Genomic DNA, 23,098 nt, shown 5'->3' with positions numbered 1-23,098 from the left:
GCCCAGGGTGGCCCAGCCCGGAGCAGCCAGGCCAGGAGTGGCCAGGCCCGGAGGGGCCGGGCCCAGAGCAGCCGGGTCGGGAGCAGCCAGGCCTAGAGTAGCAGCAACCAAGCCGGGAGCAGCCAGGTCAGGAGCGGCCAGGCCCGGAGCGGCCAGGTCAGGAGCAGCCAGGCCCTGAGCAGCAGCAGCCAGGCCTAGAGCGACCAGGCCCGGAGCAGCCGGGCCCAGAGCAGCCGGGTCAGGAGAAACCAGGCCCAGAGCAGCCAGGTCGGGAGCGGCAGTGGTCAGACCCGGAGCAGCTGGTTGTGGAACAAACCAGAGCAACAGAGGCCAGGCCTGGAACTGCTCGCTCCTCGCCTGCCCATGCCCCAGGGCTGCCTCTCAGATATGGCTGGAAACTTTTGGGGGAACTTGAGGGTCTGCTAAATCAAGTTATGAAGGCTTAGATCTGGATGTGTTGAGTTATTATAGCGCTGGGGTGTTGATCCGTGACTGCCTTGTGTGGGGTCTGGATGAGGTTGGTTGATCTATTTGGAAATGTCTTTTGTGTGAAGTGTATCTTGGGCATGTGGAGGTATTATTGATTTGAGAAAATGCTAAGTAACTGATTTACTACCTGAAAAATTTAAAGTTCTGAAAGTTTAAGGTCTCTTGCCAAAAAGAGGTTTTAAAGCTAACACCTTAATTTTAATGGAGAAAGGGGAGGACAAGTCCTTCCCACCCAGAACAGGTAATCCAATTCCAACCAGCAGCTATCTTTAAACAATGTGTTCATTTACATTTGAATCGATACCCCTTTTGATAGCCTAAGGGCAAGTTTACATGTAAACAAGTTTGCTTCTCAATTCCCAGGGCAGAAAAAACAAGGTTTAAAATTATTAGATTTTAAAATTTATTCTTAGAAGTGTAAAAGTTTATTAATTGAAAAAAAACAAAAAACAGCAACAACAACAAAAAAAGGAGATTGAAAAACCTGATGAACAATATTAGCTGTTGATTGTAGTAGAGTCGGAGATACGGGAGGGGAGTGGACTGATAGTTCTCAGGGAAAGGGAGAGTGGTGGATGCAGGAAGAGACTGAACATAAACTGTGCACCTATGGATGAAGACAATGGGGGGTGAGGAGGGGGCAGACGGTGAGGTGGGAACCTGGTGGAGGGGGGAAGAAATGAGGAACCTTTGTAATAATATAATATGAACAACAAAGATTGATTTAAAAAAATAAAAATAAAAATAAGCCCCTGACCTACAATGTTAAATGAACAAACAAAAATGATTGTGAGAAACATGTAACTTTGAATAGAATAGTTCTGTCATTAGCACTGATAATTTTTTATGCTATTTTCACTATACTTTAATTTATACTGATACAAAAACATACATGCTATTGACTACTGAATGTCATTGGACATTTGGCATATGTTTTTACAAATCTTTCCCTATCTCAACCATATCACTGATGACCAATGAAGGTAGCCCTTGCTGTCTATTTCTAGGTGGGATGTTGGGGTGTCATTGATTCTGTTGTGCCTGGAGGCTCCATGATCATGTGGCAGCCCTGTATTGATGGTCTATGGAGGCGCTGTGGTCCTCCATAGAGCTGGCTCAGAGCCCATTCTTGGGAAGTGGGGTGAGGAGGGCGTGGGGCTGCTGCCCAATGGCCAGGGTCCATGCCTCCCTGTCCATGTCCTCCAATGGGAGATATTGGCATGTCCACCTGCCATCGCTTCTTGGTGGGTCTCATAGTTATTATCAGATTTGTTCTGTCTGTTCAGGGTCAACCTTACATAAGATGTGAAGTGCACCTGGCAAAGGCACTGGCCGGACAGATGGAGGAGAAATGCCAACTCATTAAGTTGAATGCTGCTAAAGAGAAGTGCCGGGGAATAGAGTCACCCTTAGACAATGCCAGGCATGAGAAAGAGTCATTAAATATACCCAGCTTTGCCGACACTTGCAGAAAGGTGACCAAGACCTACTGGGCGCTGAAACAGGAAATTACATCCCTGGTTCACAAACTGAAGGGAGAGAGATCCAAATGCTCCAGACAAGAAGAGGAGACGGTGGAGACGCTAAAGACCCTCAGGTCCCCGGAAAAGGCCGTGAAAATCTCCACTTCACGAGCTGCTGTTCCAAACCTGCCTGGATGGCCCCCTCCTCAGGGGTGGACCTGGGTCCTCTCCACTAAGGCCTCTCCAGCTGCCAGCTGTGCCGCCAGCCTCCGCCTCCACCTGAGGATCCCTGAGACCAGTGGTGCATTCTTGGGCTGCATGCCTCCTCCTCCACATGCTGTACACAGTGCTCAGCTCCTTCAGGAAGATCCCTCCACATGTAAGGAACACAAGACTTGCTGCACTCACCAAGAAAGGCGGGCTTCTCTATAGTCACAGAATGTTTCCATTCTCTCTTAGCAGCAGTGAAAGAATTCTGTAAAGAGTTGTATATTTGACTCAAATTGTCTTCACCAACCTACATTTCTCAGACTTTTGTCATCGTTATATATGGTAATCGAAGTCAACATTTATTATCTTATTAAGGGGATCAATTAGGGCACCTCTGTGTCTTTGTGGGATCCCCACACACTCTAGGCCACGAAGAGTAGGAGGGCTACTGAGATGGGCCTAGAAGCCTAGGGAATGGGCCCTGGTAGAGTCACTGCAGGAGAGGAATTCACCTAACTTAGCAGATACTGCAGGCAGGCCTGAGGGCAACTGGATGACTTGGCTTCCCTGCCCTATGGTGCACATTAAGATTCAATCATGAAATTCTGGCAAAAATTTTCAGTTACCATTCTTATTATATTTGTGCAAACAATCAGGCCAAATTGAATGCAATAGATAAATTGGTCTTTATTTAGCTCTTTTAAAATACATAAGGGTAATTTTAAAGATAAAAATTCTATTTCATAAAAGTAATTAGAGCTGAAATGTTTTCTTTCCCTTCCACCAGACCATTTGTCATAACTGTTGCTATTCTAATTGCTCAATAATATTAATTTTTATAATACAGTTTGTCTCTGCCAGGTCACAAGCCCACCTCCTTCTGGGCCCAGACCTCATTGTCCCTATGACAGACAGCAAGGATCTCTTGGCTCTGAAAGAAAACTCTATCTTTCTTCAGCTTGGAAGTAGCCAGAGGAGCCCAATAGACATCCATTTTCCCTGAAAGAATTCAGGGCCAGAATCCTTGCTGGGATATATCAGGCAGTAAGGCAGACATGAGCAGAACAAGGACGATGGGCCAACTGGCACTACCAAATGTAACTAAGTCTTTCCACCTCTATGTATATAGATAAGGGGCTTAGACCAAACCATCTGGTCTCAGGCACTCAACCATGGAACATCAGCACAGAAGGCTGACTTAATTGCCTTTATTCAGGTTCTCCAGTGGGCAAGAGACAAATCAGTAACAATTTATTCTGATAGCAGATATGCATTTGCAACAGATTATGTACACAGTGCTATTTATAAGGAATGGAGACTTTTGACTTCAGCTGGGAAGGACATCAAAAATAAGGAAGAGATTCTGGCACTACTGGAAGCCATTTGGCACCTAAGGTAGTAGTGAAAGGGCAGGGCAGGGCAAGGCTAAATCCTGACTCCATTTTGTATTGTGGGGCAGGGCCGAGCAGGGTGGAGCTATCCTCCATTTTGTGTAACTGGACCCTAGCCCTCACCCAACCAATCAGGGTCAGCCAAAGCAGTGACATCACCACCCTTATAAAACCCCTTGACCTGTCGAAGTTCAGCTCTCTTCCGCCATGCTGTCAGCGTGAGAGGGACAGAGCCCATGCTAGCATGGAAGAGGCTCTTTTGTTTATTGCATCGGACTCGGCTCCCTTGGGGATCATGAAGTCTGAGTGTAACATTTGGGGGCTTGTCATTGGTCCACTGTAAGGGACACCAGAAAGGGGACTCCCCCAAAGCAAGAGGGAACTAAAATGTGGATGAAACAGCCTGGGGGGCTGCCCTAAAACTAGTGGGCCTCTGCAGATTCTAGTGACTCTTCCAGACCCTGACCTATCCACCACACCAGCTTACATGGAGCCATGCTAAGCTTGCAGAGCTTCTAAAAGATAAGTACAATATCCCAATCTAGAAAAGCTAAAATCCTTAACCAATCTTTACTCAAGTTTTTATAGGTTTATAGTTCACCCAAGGAGCAGTCCAGAAGCACGCCTGAGATGTACTGCCTATACCAATTTCTGATCCAGTTCATCCCTTCCACTCTGGTGACTCTGGGATTAAGAAATTTACCACACAAAGACTAATTCCTACCTAAAGAGGACCACACACCATCAACTTGACCATACCCATGGCAAGGTCAAGGTCGATGGGATCCCAATGTGGCTTCATCACATTGGGCTTAAGGCTGCACCGGCAGAATAGAAAATCCAGGATTCTTCATCAGACCCACTAAAGCTGAGACCCTCTTGCATGTACTCCTGGCCCTCAGTCTGGGATCCTGTCTTATAAACTGGTTTACTAACTTTATTCAACAGAAAATTAATTCCACCAAGCTTATAGTCCTCAGGGGTCACTATAACTCCCTCCCAGAAATAAAACAAGAATCAATGATTTGACTCTTATACATAAAACCAATGGGTAATGAAGCATAATAATCCCTCTTTTGGAAAAACTGATGTTTAAAACTGCTGTTTGAAATTCTCATCTATTGTTAAATAGTCCTTTGTTCTGTAAACTCTGTCATTTTTGGACAGTTTCTTATTCTATAAAATAACTTTTTTTAAGCTTTAATAATAGAAAAGATAAACTTAACTGTATGACCTTGCAAGCTACCCATCTAACATAAGGAACTGATACACTGATACTGATAATATTCTCATGCCAGGTGTTTGTTAGATATGATATGTACTCAAGGTTATAAGTTGTTTTATAGATATATACTCAAGATTACAAGTTATCTGCAAAAGTAACATTCACAAAGAACTGAAAAGATATAAAAAGAGAATGCTTCTTGTTTTGTTTGTTCAGAATTTGACAGAGATATTCTGCTCTGAAAGGGATGTAATAAAGATGATTCCTAATTAATTGGCTTGTTAAGGCATCTTGTATCTAGCTCACTGATTTATGATATAACAGGATAACTATAAAAATAAAAGATAGGAAAAATGAATAAAATAATAACCTAAAAAGTAATAATAAAATACAATAAAAATATAGAATATAAAAAAAAAAAACTGGGAAAGAAAAGAGAAAGGAAAAAAATTAAATTAAAAATGTTATAAAATTAAAGAGAAATAGAAAACAAATAGACTGAAATGAAAGATAGCAATAAGAGAATATAAGAGAGAGAGAGAGAGAGAGAGAGAGAGAGAGAGAGAGAGAGAGAGATAAGAGAGAGAGAGAGAAGAGAAAGGAAAACCAAATCCCCCCAAACAAAAAAACTTTTGCATTTGCTGTTTGTGGAGCTTGCTGGATTTTACTCCAATGTTCCAATGTTGTTGGATCTGACCACATGGTATGTGGCCTCTGCTCCCTGGTTGTTCTCTGATGAGTTGCTGTCCCTGCCTGACCTTGGGCAACCTGACTCAAGCCCTGCAGGGCAGATCCCCAAGTAATCCATGGGCAAGGCCTCCCTAGCCCAGGGACTGAGTCAGCTTCAGGACTGCTTTCCCTCCCCCATGGATCTGGACTCTGTGAGGAGGGGTCCTGGTGAGGATGATTTAAACACACTGGTGTTGGGGCACCATGCTCTTAGCTTGCTGAAGGGATAGGCAGGCATTTTTTCTCCTAATGCCTCAGCTCTGCCTGGGTCACTAGCACCTGCTTATCACCACCTCAAGCAGGAGGGGATAAAAACAAACACAGAAACAAAAACAGCCTGGCTTGGCTCTCTAATCTTTCAGCATAGCTGGCTCTTGCTGGGAGAAATGTCTCCCAAGGCTTCCACGGGGCCAGATGTCCAGTCCCGTGGGTAGATTTCCAGCCATGAGCCATCCCACAAGTGGGGGAAGGGGCTCCTCCTTTTTGTGGGAGGGGGAGAGGATTGCACCTCTTTCCCAGGGCACTCTGTCTGGCCCCCAACCTGCTCTCTGCTGAAAGTTCTTTCAGAAAATAATCTGACCCTCAGATTTACTGCTGGGTGATCTGCTCAGACCCTGGTGAGGTCTGCAGTTCTGATGCGTGACCCTCCCACAGACACCCTCTGGGCCAGCTTCCAGGCAATGTTGAAATCAAGCACTTGTCTGGGATAGTGTGGTCTGAGTACTTATTATACACAAGGCAGTCTACTTAATCTTATCTAGTACTCAAAACAAAGCTTAGTGTATGAGGCCCCCTTGGAAATGCACATGCATGACCTTTAAATTAATGTCAGCTAAGTCCCAGGTGACTGGCATGGCCAACTCCGGAAACAGCCTCCCAGAATGTCGGAGACTGTAATCAGTACAGATTTCTTTTCTTCATCCATGTGCTTGGAATGAGGAACAAATAGGACCTTGACTTACCCAGGTCTTTATATGCTAAATCTCATCCTTGTACAAAAAAAAGGAACTTACCCAGGTCTCAATGAATAGAAACTCCTTTTGACCTCTAATCTCCCCTTAATAAATGTGCTGTGTTGTCTGTGGTGGGGGTGGCTGTCCCTTCATCAAAGTGACAGCCTCCACCCAGGCACCCAGCTTGAACCTATTTCTGTCTCTTGTCTCTTTCTTTTTTCTCAATCCCCAGCTCCTTCACTCAGGAACTTGTCCTTCTCCCCTTCAGTGCGGGACACGGAAGAAGGAGAAGCACCCACCACACTATAGGATAGATTTATAACTATCTCCATGTTACCTATGAGGAAACTAAAGCACAAATTGAGGTTGACCCTACTATGAAGAATTCATAGTAAATCAAAAGCAAAACAAAAACTAAACAACAGGGAAATTCAAGGGAAAGATCAGTTATGTGCTAGAGCCAGCTTACACCAGCCCACAGAAGCTGACTATTAAATTCCAAACCCTGGGTTTCCTGACTTCACTTTGGAAGCTTGGACTCAGCTATGATGGGGCATTTAGATTATTGGCAAGTATTACAAGGCAAGTCTTTTTCAACTCCCCACCCCCAGGAGGCTGGTTGTTAAATAAACACCAGCAAAGAGGTGGGAAAAGCTCAAGTATGTTTACATGATAAGATAGGTAAGATCAAAGGAAAATCAAAGATTTAAGGAGATTTACTCTTGAGAAGTCAGAGAGCTACAGCTGCCAGAGCCCCAATTTGAACTCTGAGCCAGAGCTGGGTACTAATCATTATTCTCTGTAGGATCAGACTTGGGACAATGATTTTATTTACAACATCTTTCTGCATTTTGGTTAATGACCTAGCCCCACATTAGTGGAGTCTCTCCATCATGACTTTGGCTTAGAAATATTTTTCTCACTTCAGGTTTTCAAACTTTGTCTATTAAATATGGAAAGGGAAATAAAGATATACTCTGTTCAAGTGGAAGTACAAAAATATTCTCTGTAAAGAATGTTCAGAGATGAGAAGGTTGATCAAAAGGAATCCTTGTTCCTTACCTTCTCTACATCTCCCAGTCCCTCGGTGTCAAGCAGAACCAGGGTATGGTTTGGATCTGCAGGGTGAGGCACACACCACATCCAGATTCCCTTGGTGTGAGACTGCACCGAGGATCCAACAGAGAAGCCTGCAGGGCAAGTGGAGAGGTTGCAATAGATGAGCAATCTGACAATAAGAGGTGTTCTTGACAAATAAGCTAGGGCTTAAGGAGAACAAGATGTGGAGATGGAGCAAAGAAGAACCAATATTGATCTGAACTGCAATAGAGAGATGGGAAAATAAGAGTATCAGGTACCAAAGCTTGAAAACTTGATGATTTTTTTTTTCAAAAACATGAATATTATACTCCTAAAATTTTAATAGTGTATAATTTTATATATGTTTGTTTTATTGATGTCTTCCTCTTTATGACTGGGAAACATTTTGCTTTTTCCAAGGAGCTATTAAGTAAAAGGAAAAGAGATGATATTTCAAAAAAACAGACCTCCGTCCTTTACCTCCCAGAAAGTAATTAGCTAGCTATGGCCCAAACATTACCTTTCAATATTCCTGCCCATCTCTCACTTTCTCTCCTCATATCCCTGTGCTCATGCTGAGCGTGTGGGTGAAAAGAACGACTTAGTTGGTGTCACTCACCTTCATTCCTTCCAACTAGCTTGTTCATCAGATAGGATTTGCCTGTGCGGTAGAGGCCCACAATAGCCACCACAACAAGGGGCTGGGTGAAGGCAGACAGGATCTTCAAAGCTTCCTGATTAACTACCAGTTTCCCTTCGATGTTCTCAATGAGGCACACTGGGCCTGGCATGAGGATCTCTGAGGCCATGTCCAGGGTGAGACCTTGTCTGCAAGGGACTAGATGGGATGGATTAGAATTTCCAGCTTCTAAGCAGAGAAAGTCATTTTGCTTTCTGCATCTGGGGACATTCTACTACCCAATATGGCCCAAGTTTCTAAAGAAAGCATTATTATTATTATTTAATGACAACAAAGCAGGTCATAGGAAAATAAGTCCTAAATCTGCCAGAGGTCTACTATAGGGTACTCCGCTGCTTCTTAAATATGTGGTGGGCTCGTGGAAAACCATTCCCTAAATCTCATCTATTGCTAGTTTGAATCTGACTCTCCTCCGCTGGTTTCTGGTTTGCTATGCTTCTAATTTTTTACTTCCCTGAAATCTCCATATGGAATCTTTATGAGCACTCTTTATTATATTACAGTTCTTGCTTTTACCCCATCTAAACTTTCTTTTCTGGAATGTAGGGGTATGTCCAGACAAAGTGTATTATAAATCCTGGCAGGTCATTACATAGCATTATTGAACAAATCATAGTTGTTTAAAATAATTTTATATAGCAATCGGTGTGCCTTTTTCAATCAAAACTTTTAAGGCATGATCATTTTATGAATGTGAAATTACTTTAAAAAATATAATTCTAATTATTTCAGAGAGGGAGAGAAAGGGAGAAAGAGAGAAAAACATCAATGATGAGAGAAAATCATTGATTGGCTTCCTGCTGCACACTCTTTGGGATTGATCCCAAAACTCAGGCATGTACCATGACTGAGAATCAAGCCATGCCCTCCTGGTTCATGGGTCAATGCTCAACAACAACAAAAACTTTAAAAATATATATATATTTAAAATTTATTTCACAGAGGAAGGGAGAGGGAGAGAGAGATATAAACATCAATGATGAGAGAGAATCATTGGTTGGCTGCCTCCTGCATACCACTTACTGGGGACTGAGCCTGCAACCCGGGCATGTGCCCTTGACTGGAATCAAACCTGGGACCTACCCACCAAACCAAACCAGCTAGGGCTGAAAAGATTTTAAAAATAATACTTAACCATTTATTTGGGGGCATCAATTCCTATAACCTAATAAAACATGTTTAAGCTAGCTGAGATTTAAGCTCTTCTGCCTTGCCTTATTATAAAGAACAATTTTCTTTCATTTTATAAGTAACTAGTGGCCTGGTGTACAAAATTTGTGCACATTAAAAGGGAATTAATTAGGGGGGCAGGGACAGGAGCCTCATGTCCCAGGCCAGTGCAGGGGGAAGGAACATGAGCCTCACATCCCTGGACCTGTTGCCAGGGTCAGGGACATGAGCCTCAAGTTCCCGGGCTGGTGCACGGGGCTGGGATTCAAGCCTCACATCTTAGGGCCTGTTGCCAGGGGCAGGGACAAGGGCCTCATGTCCTGGGGCTCAGCTCGTACAGGGGGTGGGGACGCAAGCCCCACGTCCCAGGCCCACTGCTGGAGTTGGGGATGAAAGTCTCATGTTTTCAGGCTGGCGCAGGGGGCACACTGATCATCACTCCTGCCAAGTAGTCTATGGCTCATGGGCTGGCTGCAAATCAGGGAGAAGGAGGATGTGTGGAGCTTGTGATTCAGAGAAGAGAGTTCTGAGGAGTAAACACAATTATCAGGCTGTAATGAGGGTCAAGTTGGGCAACTGCTGAAGCAAGTGATAGTAATAACAGAGGCATTAGCCTAATAGAAACAGAATCCAGCATAAAGGGACTTAAGGAAAGGGTGGGTGTCAAGAAATCAAAAGCTAATTGATTCATGCTATTTCTAAAGGAAGAAATCTACCTTCAAACAATGTATAAGACTATGACTAAAAATATATAGTAGTCATTTTCATGAAAGCTCTTTATTATTTATTTTAGGTTTTAACTTTTTTGGGCTTTAACGATGTAAGCAAGCTATTTACATTGCATATCATTCATTGCTCTTTCTCACAAAAATAATAGTTATAGCTGTTGAAATTTTCAGGATGACGTTTGAACTAACTTAATCAGAGTTTATCAAAGATTAAGATAACTGAGGTGGCAATTATGATCCCCATAGGTCGTAAACTGGCAAAGTGAGAAAAATAGTGTTAAGACATTTCAAACTCCGGTTAGTCTCTACACAAGTTTCTGTCTAGCTCAGCAGGAAGCAAACGTAGCTGACACTTAATGAATGCTGCTTCCTGTCTGACGGCACCTCAGTTTTGTTTTTAAGTAAGTCTGATATCCCACACCAGGTTCATATGCAGCCTATCCTGGATAAAATGTTTTTAAAACCTCCTGACGCTTGCACATCTTTTACCACCCTGTCCCCAATCTTACCTTAACTATAAAGTCAACAGCAGGGATCTTTTAGAGCTGCTAACAAAGCTGCTTCAGGAGACTGTTGTAAGAGTCCTAACTCTGTCTTTCAGTTGAGCTGTGCTGGTTTGTGCTAAACTTCTTCCCAACCAGGTCGTAGGGATTTTATTTTTCTTTATAGTCTCTCCCCACTCCTTCACACACACACAGAGCAGAGGATTAGAAGTTGGTTTCCCAACATCACAAACGGAAACTGAAAGACCAGGAGGCAAGCTCTCTGACTGGGCAGCTCATGTCCTGTGGTTTTGCCTGATGGGCGTATTTGACTTGATTTCTCAGAAATTGCATAACATTGATGAAAAAGAGTTTCACTTTTGTTTTCTATTTCAAATTGTTCTCAGGGAAGTGAGAACCCACAATTCTACAGTTAATAACTCTAAGTATGTCTAAACTATGTAAATATACTTTTTTTTTTCCTTTTTAAGATAGCGAGCATGTTTGTATTTTGCATTAAAGATATTGGTAGAATTTTCTCTGATAAAATTGAGTAAGCATATATAGAATACATTGCTGTATAATGCCGATGAAAAATTAACTTACTAAATAGATAAGCCAAATGCTGAACAATTGTAAAGAATTGAAAGAAAAGATAATCTCTTCAGTAAGTGGTATTGAGAAAGCTGAACAGATACATGAAAAAAAAAAATAGATGAGATTTTTACACCATATACAAAAATAAATTCAAAATGGATTCAAGACTTATATGTAGCAACTGAAACCATAAAACTTCTAGGAAAAAAATATAAGCAATAAACTCTTTGATATCAATCGTAGCCATAACTTTTTTTTAATATGTCTTCTCAGGCAAAAGCAGCAATAGCAAAAATAAACAAATGGAAATACATCAAACTAAAAAGCTTTTGCACAGTAAAGAAAATGATCAACAAAATGAAATGCAACCTATTGAGTAGAAGATATTTGCAAATAATATATCCAATAAAAGTTTAATACTAAAAATATATTTTAAAAAACTCATACCACTCAACATCAAACACACACATACACACACACACACACACACACACACACACACAAACACACCCCTTATTAAAAAATGGGCTGAGGATCTGGATAGACATTTCTCCAAAGAAGACATAGAGATAGCCAATATACACATGAAATATGCTCAACATCACTAATCATTAGGGGAATGCAAATCAAAATCACAATGAAATATCACTTAATACCTGTCAAAATGGACGTTATAAAAAAGACAATCCTATATAATAATCCTATATAATGAAGAGGTAATATGCAAATTAACCCTCACAAGATGGGTGCCTATGACCATGCCAGCAAGGGGGATAGTGAGGGATGACCGAACAACTGAACAAGCAGGCTGCATGGGGCAACCAGGCCAGCCGGAGGGCTGTTGGAGCAGGAATGTAAACTGGTACAGCCACTGTGAAAAACAGTGTGGCTGCAAAAAATAAAAAATAGAACTACCAGACAGCAATTACACTTACAGGTATTTATCCAAAAAAAAAAGACACTGATTTGAAAAGAGATATATATACACCCCTGTGTTTATTACAGCATTATATACAATAACCATACTATGGAAACAACCTATATGTCCATCAATTGATGAATGGATAAAGAAGATGTAGTACATATATAAAATGGAATATCCTATATTATAAAGAGGTAATATGCAAATTGACCCTCATGCCTTCACACAAGATGGCTGCTCCCATGTGGTCAAAGATGAGAAAAGTGGGCAACCAGGCCAGCAGGGGAGGGCAGTTGGGGATAATGAGGCTAGCAGGGGAGGGACATGGGGGTTGACCAGGGCTGCAGGTAAGGCAGTTAGGGGCGACCAGGCAGGCAGGAGATGGCAGTTGAGGGTGATTGGGCTGGCAGGGGAGGGCAATTTTGGGCAATCGGCCTGGCAGCCAAGCAGTTACTCATTGATCAGGCTAGCAGGGGGGTGGTTAGGGGATGATCGGGCTGGCAGGCAGGCAAGCGGTTGGGAGCCAGCAGTCTCAGATTGTGAGAGGGATGTCCAACTGCCAGTGTAGAATTGGGCCTAAACCAACAGTTGGACATTCCCTGAGTGGTCCCAGATTGGAGAGGGCGCATGCTTGACTGAGGGACACCCCCTCTGGTGTGTGAATTTCATGCACCAGCCCCTAGTTGCTCAATTAAATAAATAGATAGATAGATAGATAGATAGATAGATAGATAGATAAAATCTTGACATTTGTGGCATGAATGGACTTAGAGGTGAAATATCTTGGATAGAGAAAGATAGATATCATATGATTTCACTTATATGTGGAATATAAAAAACCACACAGATAAACAAACAAAATAATATAGAAACTAACTCATAGAGATAATTGAGGGGAAGAAGTTTGGGGAATGCATAAGAAGATGAAGGGGAAAGAGCTACAGAAGTTCAATTATAAATAAATCACTATGATATAAAGTACAGCATAGGGAATTTAAATTAATGAATGGGTAACATACTAATTAGACTAGACATCTTCCAGACATCTTTCTGGACAAAACCATGGTGGTGGGGGCCAAGGCAGAAGTGGTTAGGGGCAACCAGGCTGGCAGGGGAGAGCAGTTGAGGGCAATCAGGCCAGAAGGGGAGAGCAGTTAGGGGTGATCAGGCCAGCAGAGGAAGGCAGTGGAGGCAACCAAGCCAGCAGGGGGGTTAGTGAGGGATGACCAAATGATTGAACAGCAGACTACATGGGGCGACCAAGCTGGCAGGGGTGTTAGAGAGAGACAACCAAATGATGGAACAGCAGGCTGCGTGGGATGTCCAGGCTGGCATGGAGGGGGTTGGGGGGGGGGGGAGAATGGAGGTTAGTGAGGGAATCACCAAATGATTGAATAGCAGGCTCCCCCATGGGGCAACCAAGTTGGCCTGGGGTGGAGGGGCAGTTGGGGGTGACCAGGCCAGCAGGTGGGGGGCAGTTGGGGGTGACCAGTCCAACGGGAGGGGGGCAATAAGAGGTAACCAGGCCAGCAGGGAGGACAGTTAGGGGACAATCAGGCTGGCAGGGGAGGGGAGGAAAATTAGGGGGCAACCAGGCTTGCAGGGGAGTGCAGTTAGGGGGCAGTCAGGCTTGCAGGGGAGGGCAGTTGGGGGTGATCAGGTGGCAGGAGAGGGAAGTTAGGGGCATCAGGCTGGCAGGTAGAGGTGGTTAGGGGTTATCAGGCAGGCAGGTAATTGAGCACTTAGGAGCCAGCAGTCCCAGATTGCAAGAGGAATGTCCAACTGCTAGTTTAGTCAGACATCCCTCTAGGGGCCCCAGATTGGAGAGGGTACAGGCTGGGCTGAGGGATACCCCCCTCCACGAATTTTGAGCATTGGGCCTCTAGTATAGTCAATGATATTGTAATAGCCTTGGTTAGAAATGGTTAGTAGACTTATTGTGATGATTACTTTGTAATGTATATAAATGTCAAGTCATTATGCTCTACACCTGAAATTAATATAATATGTCTACTATAATGGAAATTTAAAAAAATACAATTAAAAAAAATGATCAGTCATTTTACTGAGATTTTTTAAAATTAAAAATGGGTGTTGGATTTGTGAAACATATTTTCAGAGTCTATTGATATGACCATGTGATTTTTATCTTTCAATTTGTTTATTTGGTGTGTCACATTTATTGATTTGCAAATATTTTCTTCCACTTGATAGGTTGTCTTTTCATTTTGTTGATGGCTTCCTTTGCTCTGCTGAAAGTTTTTAGTTTGGTGTAGTCCTGTGACTATTTCAAGAAATGGCCACTGCTGCACTAGGTGCTAGATCCAGATCAGAGCAGAGATTGTGTCATAAAACCCAGTTCATGGGTCCAACGCTTCAGAGTTTGGAGTAAGAAAAAGTTTATTGATCAAAGCACCAACTGAGATGATGGGATATACAGGTGGAGATATCAAGCAAGTAATTGAATTTCCACGCATGCTTTTGGTGGTCCAGTGCACGTCATAGTGACTGGTTGTTTGGCTGTTCCACCATTTGGTCTATTTGCATAATTTGGCCATATATATATATATATATATATATATATATATATATATATATGTTAAGAGAGATTATAAATTATATTCCCTATGTTGTACTTTACATCTTCATGACTATTTTGTACCTGCCAATATGCACTTCTTAATCCCTTCACTTTTTCCACCTATTCCTTCAACACCTCACTCATCTGAAAATCATTAATTGGTTATCTGTACCTATGAGTTTATTTCTGTTTTGTTTGTTCATTTATTTTGTTATTTAGATTCCACATATTGTGGGGAAGTACTGGACTTGGATGGAAAGTCTGTAAGGGGGAATCTCTGAAAGGTCAGGGGCCTTTAGGGGGACATTGCTGAAGGCATCAATCCCTGCCTTGACTTTTCCAAATAAGTCTGAGCCCGCAGGTATTTTACTGGAATCTTTATGTTTTTAGTCTTTAGACATCCTTGCTTAAAGAACACTGCAGACGCATGGATCTTCTCAAGGATGTGTACCCTGCTGATAGTATCTAGAAGTTAATTTTAGTTCAGTCGGTTGCAACAATAAAAGCCTAAGGAGGCAGGTGAATGGGGCTCTTTGGCTTCTCAAGCCAAGCAGTCCTCAGCCCTCTCTTTCACAGAAATGAGTATCAGAGTAATTATTCATCCATCGCTCAGGAACTGCTGATCAGCCCTGGCAATATAGAAGTGAATTCATATGATACTTGATTTCTCTGTCTGACTGATTTCACAACGGTCAATGAAATGAACCACAGTGACCAGAGAAAGTATGTTTTAAGGAGATGCATATGAGTGCCAAGTTGACAAGGAGTAAACTTGTAATGGTTAACATTATGTGTCAAATTGATTGGGTATAGATTGCCCAGATTAAACATTATTTCTGGATGTGTCTGAAAAGCTGTTTCCAGATGAGGTTAGCATTTGAATTGGTAAACTCAGCAAAGTAACTGAGCTATTCAAGTGGTTTAAACCAGCTCCCACATCCTGATACAGTTCTTGGAACTGGCCTATATTACATGAACTCTTTGTGAAAAACAAGTTTTTCACCTTGCAAGAGAAATAGCAACCAATCACGTACAGCATAGTTTGAATCTGCTTGAGAACACATACCACAGCTCTTTCAAAACACCTTGTTTTGAAATCCCCCCTTTTTCTGTCTTCATAAACTCTGTCCCCGTTTCAGCCTTGGATTTCATCCAAATCTTTGTCACCTAGGTTGCATTTTTAAAAAATAAAATATTTGTTTGCCTTGCAGTTCTTGGTTAAAATTGATTGACATGACTCTAGCAAGAATTTTGGAGTAAAGTGTTAAAATAATAAACATTTTGTTTTACATTTATGTAATATATTATCTAGTACCTCTATCACTGCAAGACAGAAGGAAGTTGTATTGAAAATGGGAGAGTTGTGCCCTGGCTGGGTTGTTCAGTTGGTTGGATTGTCATCCTATACACCAGAAGGTTGAGGTTTGATTCCTGGGTAGGGCACATACCTAGGTGGCAGGTTTAATATAGAGTCGAATACAGGAGGCAACTGATTTATAATTCTCTTTCACATCTATTCATTTCTCTTTCTCTCTCTCTTTCTTCTCTCTCTCTCTCTCTCTCTCTCTCTCTCTCTCTCTCTCTCTCTCTCTCTCTTCCTCTCTTTCTAAAATCAATAAACATATCACACGTCATCTGATGAGAATTAAAAAAAAAATGGTGAGAGTTGTGATTTGTGCAGACACCCTTTCTTTGGAAACTCTGTGGGAAAATGTACTATGTGAGGACAGAGGCATGCAGCTTAAATAGAATTATATATTTTGAGGAATCTGGGTCTTCTTTTTTAACCAAACCATCATACATGTTTGTTTTAATCTGGTTTTGAAACAGATTACAATGAATGTAACACAATATTAAGTAAAACGTAACACATAAACTCTGGGCCAACAAATACATGTTATTTGGTAAAACATTATTATATCAGTTTTGACTCTAAACAAATCTAGTAAATAGAAAAAAAAAACCCTCCTAATTATACTGTAGATTCAACATAAATTGAAGGCGTGTTAATACCCATTGGATGACTTTGTTTTTCAGGCTAAATAATATCTAGAATATAGAATTTAAAACTTTATCTTTTGATGTAAATATAGAAAGAAAATTATAAACAAAATTATAACTGCTAATGCTATTGGCTTTTCATTCGAAATCAAACATTTAGCTGATTAAAGAACAGAAATAAAAAATATTGCCCAGCAAAAGTGGCTTAGTGATTGAGTATTGACCTATGAACCAGGAGGTCACAGTTCAATTCTTTGGTCAGAACATATGCTTGGGTTTCGGGCTCTCTTCCCGGTATGGGGTATGTAGGAGACAGCCAATCAATTATTCTTTCTCTTCATTGACGTTTCTATCTCTCTCTCTCCCTCTCCCTTCTTCTCTAAATTAATAAAAATTCATATTTTTTTTAAAAAATCTAGACAACTTAGTATCTTTCATTTTGCTCTGAATTCAGTAGAAGTAGCATAAAATAATCATGAATTAGACTTCTACTCAAGAAAAGATTGTGTTAATCACAAAGAATACTTTATTAAAATATATTCATAGAGACTATACTTTTGGGAAAGATTAGTCATGAAGTTTAAAAATTCATCTTTAGTATGCATAAATATGTTAATTGGTGTCTAATACTGGGATTCCATTTTTAAAAGATGTTTTTATTGATTTCAGAGATGAAAAAAGAAGGAGAGAAAGATAGAAACATCAATGAAGAGAAAGAATCATTGATTAGCTGCTTCCTGCACACTCCTTACTGGGGATCGAGCCCGCAACCAGGGCATGTTCCCTTGACTGGAATTGAACCCAGAATCATTCGGTCCACAGGCTGATGCTCTACCCACTGAGCAAAGCCAACTAGGACTGGGATTCCATTTTAAAAGAAACCTCTCCAAGCAAAAAGCAATAGGTCCTAGTGGCTTGTACTAAATTATGTATACCAACAGAAAGAGCTTCTTTGTAACACACACCAGAATACAAATACATTTTGAAAACAGTAATAGCAGGGGGGAAAGACAGGTACCAAATACAGCCAATGATTACTCACAATGTGGTAAGAGGACAGGAAGATAAATAATTCAGAGTCACAGATACTTCCGCACCTCCATTTTAGCTTGAGGTTTCATTATTATTCTACACCTAGACCCATTTCAGAGGTAAGCAAGTGAGAAAATTAAGTATTTTGTTTTATGTCTCCTTTGATTGTCTCACACTTCAATACAGGTGCTAACATAACAAGAAGAAATAAGGACTGGAGGATAATGAATATGACACCTGACTAATCCAAAGCACAAACCAATTAGCCACTGAGTAATCAAAAATCAAAAACCCTTTAACCAAACTGCCTGGTGGATCACACATTTAATAACAATGCCTTTGAGGTTTGTGTGTTTTTTTTTTTGTTGTTGTTGTTGTTGTTTTAAATATATTTTATTGATTTTGTACAGAGAGGAAGGGAGAGAGATAGAGAGAGTCATCGATCAGCTGCCTCTTGCACACCCCCTACTGGGGATATGCCCGCAACCAAGGTACATACCCTTGACCGGAATCGAACTCGGGACCCTTCAGTCCCCAAGCCGACACTCTATCCATTGAGAAACCGGTCTCGGCAGCCTTTGAGTTTTGATAGGAAGCAGAAACACCGTGAAAATTATGGACACATTTTAGATCAAACTCTTGGGTATAAACATATCAAAAGCATAAAATATAGATTGTTTGGTTTTAGGTCTAAACTTATCTAAACACAGCCACTGGACCCATCCTAAGCCCTCTATTCAAAAGTCATCTTCACTATACAGTGGCATAACTATGTCTGGTTTCTATAAATTATATATTTGAAAAATGGGTTGTCATCATTAACTCTTGCTACTCCTACTGACTTATGCAGTCACCAGCTTAACTGGATCTTCTCCATTGATTTTAATCCACTTCTTTTCTATTTCAACCTGGATGTTGTAGCAAGCTCTCAGTTGTAGCAGAATGTGTTTCTGTGGCTGCACATCACTCTCTACCCCCAGAGACCTAACCTCTGTCTTTGAGGCACAGTGGTCAAGCATCCCAAACTGAATAGTAGCAAATGGATACCAATCAGAGGAAATTTCTTGGTATGATCCAAGTTCTAGTTTGTATGACAAACAATGGGGATGATCAGGATTTCAGTGTTTATCAGGAAGCCAGACTATCTTCCATACCATGGTAGGCACTCTCATATTTTGCTGACCCCACAGTGACACGTGTATGATAGGTTTAGATTCAGGTTCATTGAAATCCCCATACATGCCCTCCAGTTCATCTGGGCCTTCAGGAACTTCTTCCTCTGGAGGTTCATGGTCCAGAAAGCCTTGGTCCACTGTGGTGGGACAGAAAGTGTACCATTATGTTGTCAAAGGACCTCAAGGAACTGACATGGGATGAGGGCAGGTTGACAAAGCAATGGGGGCAGGTTAACAAAGGCCTGAAGCTCCACATGTGCACCCTGGAAAACCACTACAGACTTTGGGAAAATAGAAGGTCTTCCCCATTATATGAGGTCTTGAAATGCATCAGCTCAAACCAGCAGGAATCCAGAGATACAAACTTAATGATTCTCCATTGCTCAAACTCTTGTGCTTTCACACACTTATGAAAATTATACTCAAAAATATCAATTCCCTTCTTTTCTGGGTCAGTTTCAAAATAGTGTTCAATTCACTTTTGCAACTCAAGATCATTCAGTGTTAAAAATCACTTCCTGTTCCCATTCACAAAGCAGAGGCAAAAGATCTGAATTATCACAGCACTTTCAACCAATTTCCTTCTTCTTTAGTGATTTTTACCTCCAAAGTTGTCCACAATTTCAAGGAAAATGTCTTGCTCCTCATAGTTCATTCTTGGCTGTGAAACAGCTGGCAGTTTCATTAGATCCTCTACAGTAGTCAAAAAGTTGAGGAAGTCATGGTACTCTGTGGACCCCAACTTTAGCATATGTTCTATGTCTGGCTTGTGAACTAATTCTGTCTTAGAATAGTTTTTTTTTTTTTTTCTTTTTTCTGTGTAAGACTCCTGTTTAATCTTCACAGTATGGATTTTCCCTGCCACACTAAAATTCTCAAGTTTGGGTTCAGAAAGTTGAGAACTCTGTAAATCTGTTTTCTAACCTCCTCTCATAATATATTTTCAAAATTTCTCCAGGTAAGACTTCTTTAAAAGTTGGTAGCCACTGATGGGAAAACATCATGTTGTTCTTCTCAGAAATTCTCACATGAAAGACCATGCAGATTTGGGCTGACTTTTGAAAAGCATGTGGGGGACAAAATTAGAGGCTGTGTCTTCAGCATGCAAACACTGGGTAGACAAATTTCCAAATGAGTCTTGGTTCTCAGCTGATTGGTGATGGACAAGCTTCTTACAGATATAGCTGAGTGAACACTGATTTCAGCTTTTTGGATAAATTGTCATGTCTTTGCTGCTTGATGGGGGCCCTTTTTCAAATGTGAATTGGGAGGCATTGCCTTCTTCTTTCCAAAATGGACTTGAAAAGGCACAGTCCTGACAAAAATACTGAAACTGGAAAACATCACTTTGGAACTCTAGACTTTTGGCCTGTGGAGGACTAACTTAATCTGGAAGACCCGCTTTTGGAGCTGTAGGTGTACATGAGTGATCATTAGATAAGGAAGCCTGGTATAAACAGGTTGGTTTAGTAGGCAATAAGGAAGAATCTGCTCAGGTGTTATGGGTGGAATGTTTGAAAATAATTCTGGAATAGGATAGAGCACATGAGTCCCTGCTTTGAGGATGCCAGGAATTCCTGGGAAGTCTTTGATAGGTGTAGAAAGAGGAGAGTTACTTGGAGGTCCTGGACTGAAGTAGAAGTCTATGATGAGAGATGGGAGAGGGGTACTACAGGTGGAGGAAGACCCACTGGGAAATTCCTTAGGACAGTGGTTCTTAACCTTCCTAATACCACGACCCTTTAATACAGTTCCTCATGTTGTGGTGACCCCCAACCATAAAATTATTCTCATTTCTACTTTATAACTATAATTTTGCTACTGTTATGAATCATAATGTAAATATCTAATATGCAGGATGTTTTAGGCGACCCCTGTGAAAGAGTTGTTCGACCCCCACAGGGGTCATGACCCAGAGGCTGAGAACCGCTACCTTAGGAGCAGAAAGGTTCAGCTTAAGTCTGCTTGGCCTATAGATGCCTTGATCCTCTGGAGAGAAATTCTTTGACTTCTGATAAGACTGAAATGCAGGGTCATCACCAAATGTGACCAGTTGCCTGGGTTCGTAGAACACATCTTTGAAATCAGATTGTGATCTTGTCAATGAGTCAGATGTGTTGTCTGGACAGCACTGCTGAGGATCTGACTCAGGCTGCTGCCATCCACACTGGGATGAAAGGTGGGAGTTAGAGGGGCAGGTCGGGGAGGGGGACTCTAGGTCTTTAGTGAAGATTCCAGCCAAACAGCAGCTTCCCACAGCATCTAATTTTTCTAGCCAGTGAAACAGGTGGCCCCAGTGAAAGAAGAAGATAACTAGAGAGAGTCTGCAAAAGCATCCTCAGGGAGAATGGTTTAATTGTTCTTGAATACTTTTTATGCAGTGTGGTGTGAATTTAACTTTTTTAAAGAAATTATGTTCACGTTTTGCCTGAACAACAACAAAAAAAAGTAATTGGTTTTCTAAAATTGAGTATATTAAATAAATAGTTCTTCATTGTGCTTTCAGTTTCTATCTGAATTATATTTTAGGAAATGCCATTTCAAATAGCCTTGAATTAACCTAAGAAATTGTTTGCCTGACTGAAAAAACATTTATATTAGGACATTTAAAAGCAATATCTAGAAGTGCATGAAATCTAGAGGGAATAAGAGTATTCCACTGCTTCCCTTCTTATTGCTTTTCAAAAGCAAGTATATGACATTTATCTCTTTCAAATCTTTCTAAAACAGTATGGTTAATGTAAGAATTGACAGGTGGGCTATCATCAGGGCAGATGCCATGACTTACAATCATTATTTCTGGTTCTCTCCAACTTATGCTTCATGTAATAGCAAGTGATATTTTTAAAATGTAAGTTGAATAGAGTCATTTTTTTCTGCCAATAAATCTTAAAAGTCTCCTTTTGCAATTATTGTAAAGTCCACTCTCTTCCATGATCTGCAAGATAACATACTCTGGCTCCTGCCTTGCCCCTCTCTAAACCTAGGCAATCTCTGCTTCACTGCATGGACCTTCCCCAATCAATAGATTTGCTCAAAATCTCCTTCTGCCTGGAATTCACTTCCTTTGTTATTTACTAACTCAACTGCACTCATATGAAAACTTCATTTTAACTCTCATTTTCTCAGGGAGGCATTTCTGACTGACTAATCTAGATTGGGTCGTCTCACTTCTACACTTACCTATGCACCCTGTATTAGTCCTTTAAATGCTTAGCAAAAATTGAAATATTACACCTGTTGGTAAGACAATTAATTAATGTCTAACATGCATGAGCATGGGACCATGGCTATTTTGTTAACCACAGATCTAAATGTTTAAAAGTGCATTCTTTGTGTCATTCTTATCTACATTTAAGTTTGGTTCATAGCACCTTGGGTGTTTTACCTGGTAAAACAAAATGTGGAAAAATGCATCCTTCAGTGCTCAGACATGACTTTGTGAATGTGAGCTCCTGTTACTATTCTATTTGTTACTATCATTGTCATCATCACCATCATTGTCATCTTATAATCCTGGGAAGAAACTTCTTTCCACTGTGAACCTCGGATGTGGGAAGTCGTGTTCCGTGGGGCCCGAGGGCAAGGATGGAGCATAGGGTAGGGACGCCTACCTGCTCTCCTACAGGGGATTGAGCGCAGGGTAGGGACGCCTACCTGCTCTCCCCTAAGCCTTCAGGGTCAACCAAGGACAGGGCAGACCATAGCCCCATTGTTAGAGAGTGCGCGTGATGCACGACTTATCTGGATGTTCTCAGCTAGGCTGTTCTCAATGATATCTAACCAGACGCTTGCTCTATGTATCTTTTCCAAGAATGTCTTGAGGGGCTGACGAGCGGCCTTGTCCTGGGAAAGGGGCACTTGGAGAAATGCCCAGAAAAGCCTCATAAATGTATGCTTGCAACTAATAAAGTTACTGCAGTCTCATCATGGACTAGCAGTCCTCCTGAAGTCCCGCTTTCTCTTGTCTTTATTTCTCTTAAAACCTCCTAGCCCTACCTCCAGGACCTGTGATGCCGGCTGGATCCGGTACTGGGAAATCAGACAAGTTACCTGTTTCCAATATGCAATTATGGGACAGACATAAAATAGACATACACATTCCAAAAGAGAAAAATTGGAAGGAATAAAGAAGTTTTGGGTCCTAAGGAAGTCAGAAACCTAGTACAA

The 23,098-nt window shown here is 41.3% G+C and overlaps 1 protein-coding gene and 1 pseudogene across 5 annotated transcripts in view; both read right to left on the bottom strand.

Annotated features, from left to right (window-relative positions):
* Nucleotides 1-10,875, bottom strand: part of LOC311616677 (guanylate-binding protein 1-like) — an 87,885-nt gene extending 77,010 nt beyond the window's left edge. The window contains exons 1-3 of one of the 4 annotated variants that reach the window (XM_084872349.1): nt 10,648-10,875; nt 8,160-8,378; nt 7,523-7,650 (exon numbers count right to left, since the gene is read on the bottom strand). In XM_084872349.1, coding sequence (XP_084728475.1) covers nt 7,523-7,650; nt 8,160-8,349 — 318 coding nt within the window. In that variant the 5' untranslated portion in view covers nt 8,350-8,378; nt 10,648-10,875. The remainder of the gene's footprint in view (nt 1-7,522; nt 7,651-8,159; nt 8,379-10,647) is intronic. The other 3 variants (XM_084872351.1, XM_084872348.1, XM_084872350.1) reach the window with 3 other exon arrangements.
* Nucleotides 10,876-18,587: 7,712 nt separating this feature from the next.
* Nucleotides 18,588-21,004, bottom strand: LOC311616665 (stonin-1-like; annotated as a pseudogene). The gene is made up of 2 exons: nt 20,862-21,004; nt 18,588-20,629 (listed from the first exon to the last, which is right to left on the bottom strand). The product of its transcript is annotated as a stonin-1-like (transcript).
* Between the last annotated feature and the right edge of the window lie 2,094 nt (nt 21,005-23,098).

The sequence above is a fragment of the Pipistrellus hanaki genome (assembly GCF_964339955.1).
Source record: "Pipistrellus hanaki genome assembly, chromosome: 2".
Lineage (NCBI taxonomy): Eukaryota > Metazoa > Chordata > Mammalia > Chiroptera > Vespertilionidae > Pipistrellus > Pipistrellus hanaki.
The sequence above is the reverse complement of the archived record's forward strand: the minus strand, read 5'-3'. Positions and strand labels throughout refer to the sequence as shown.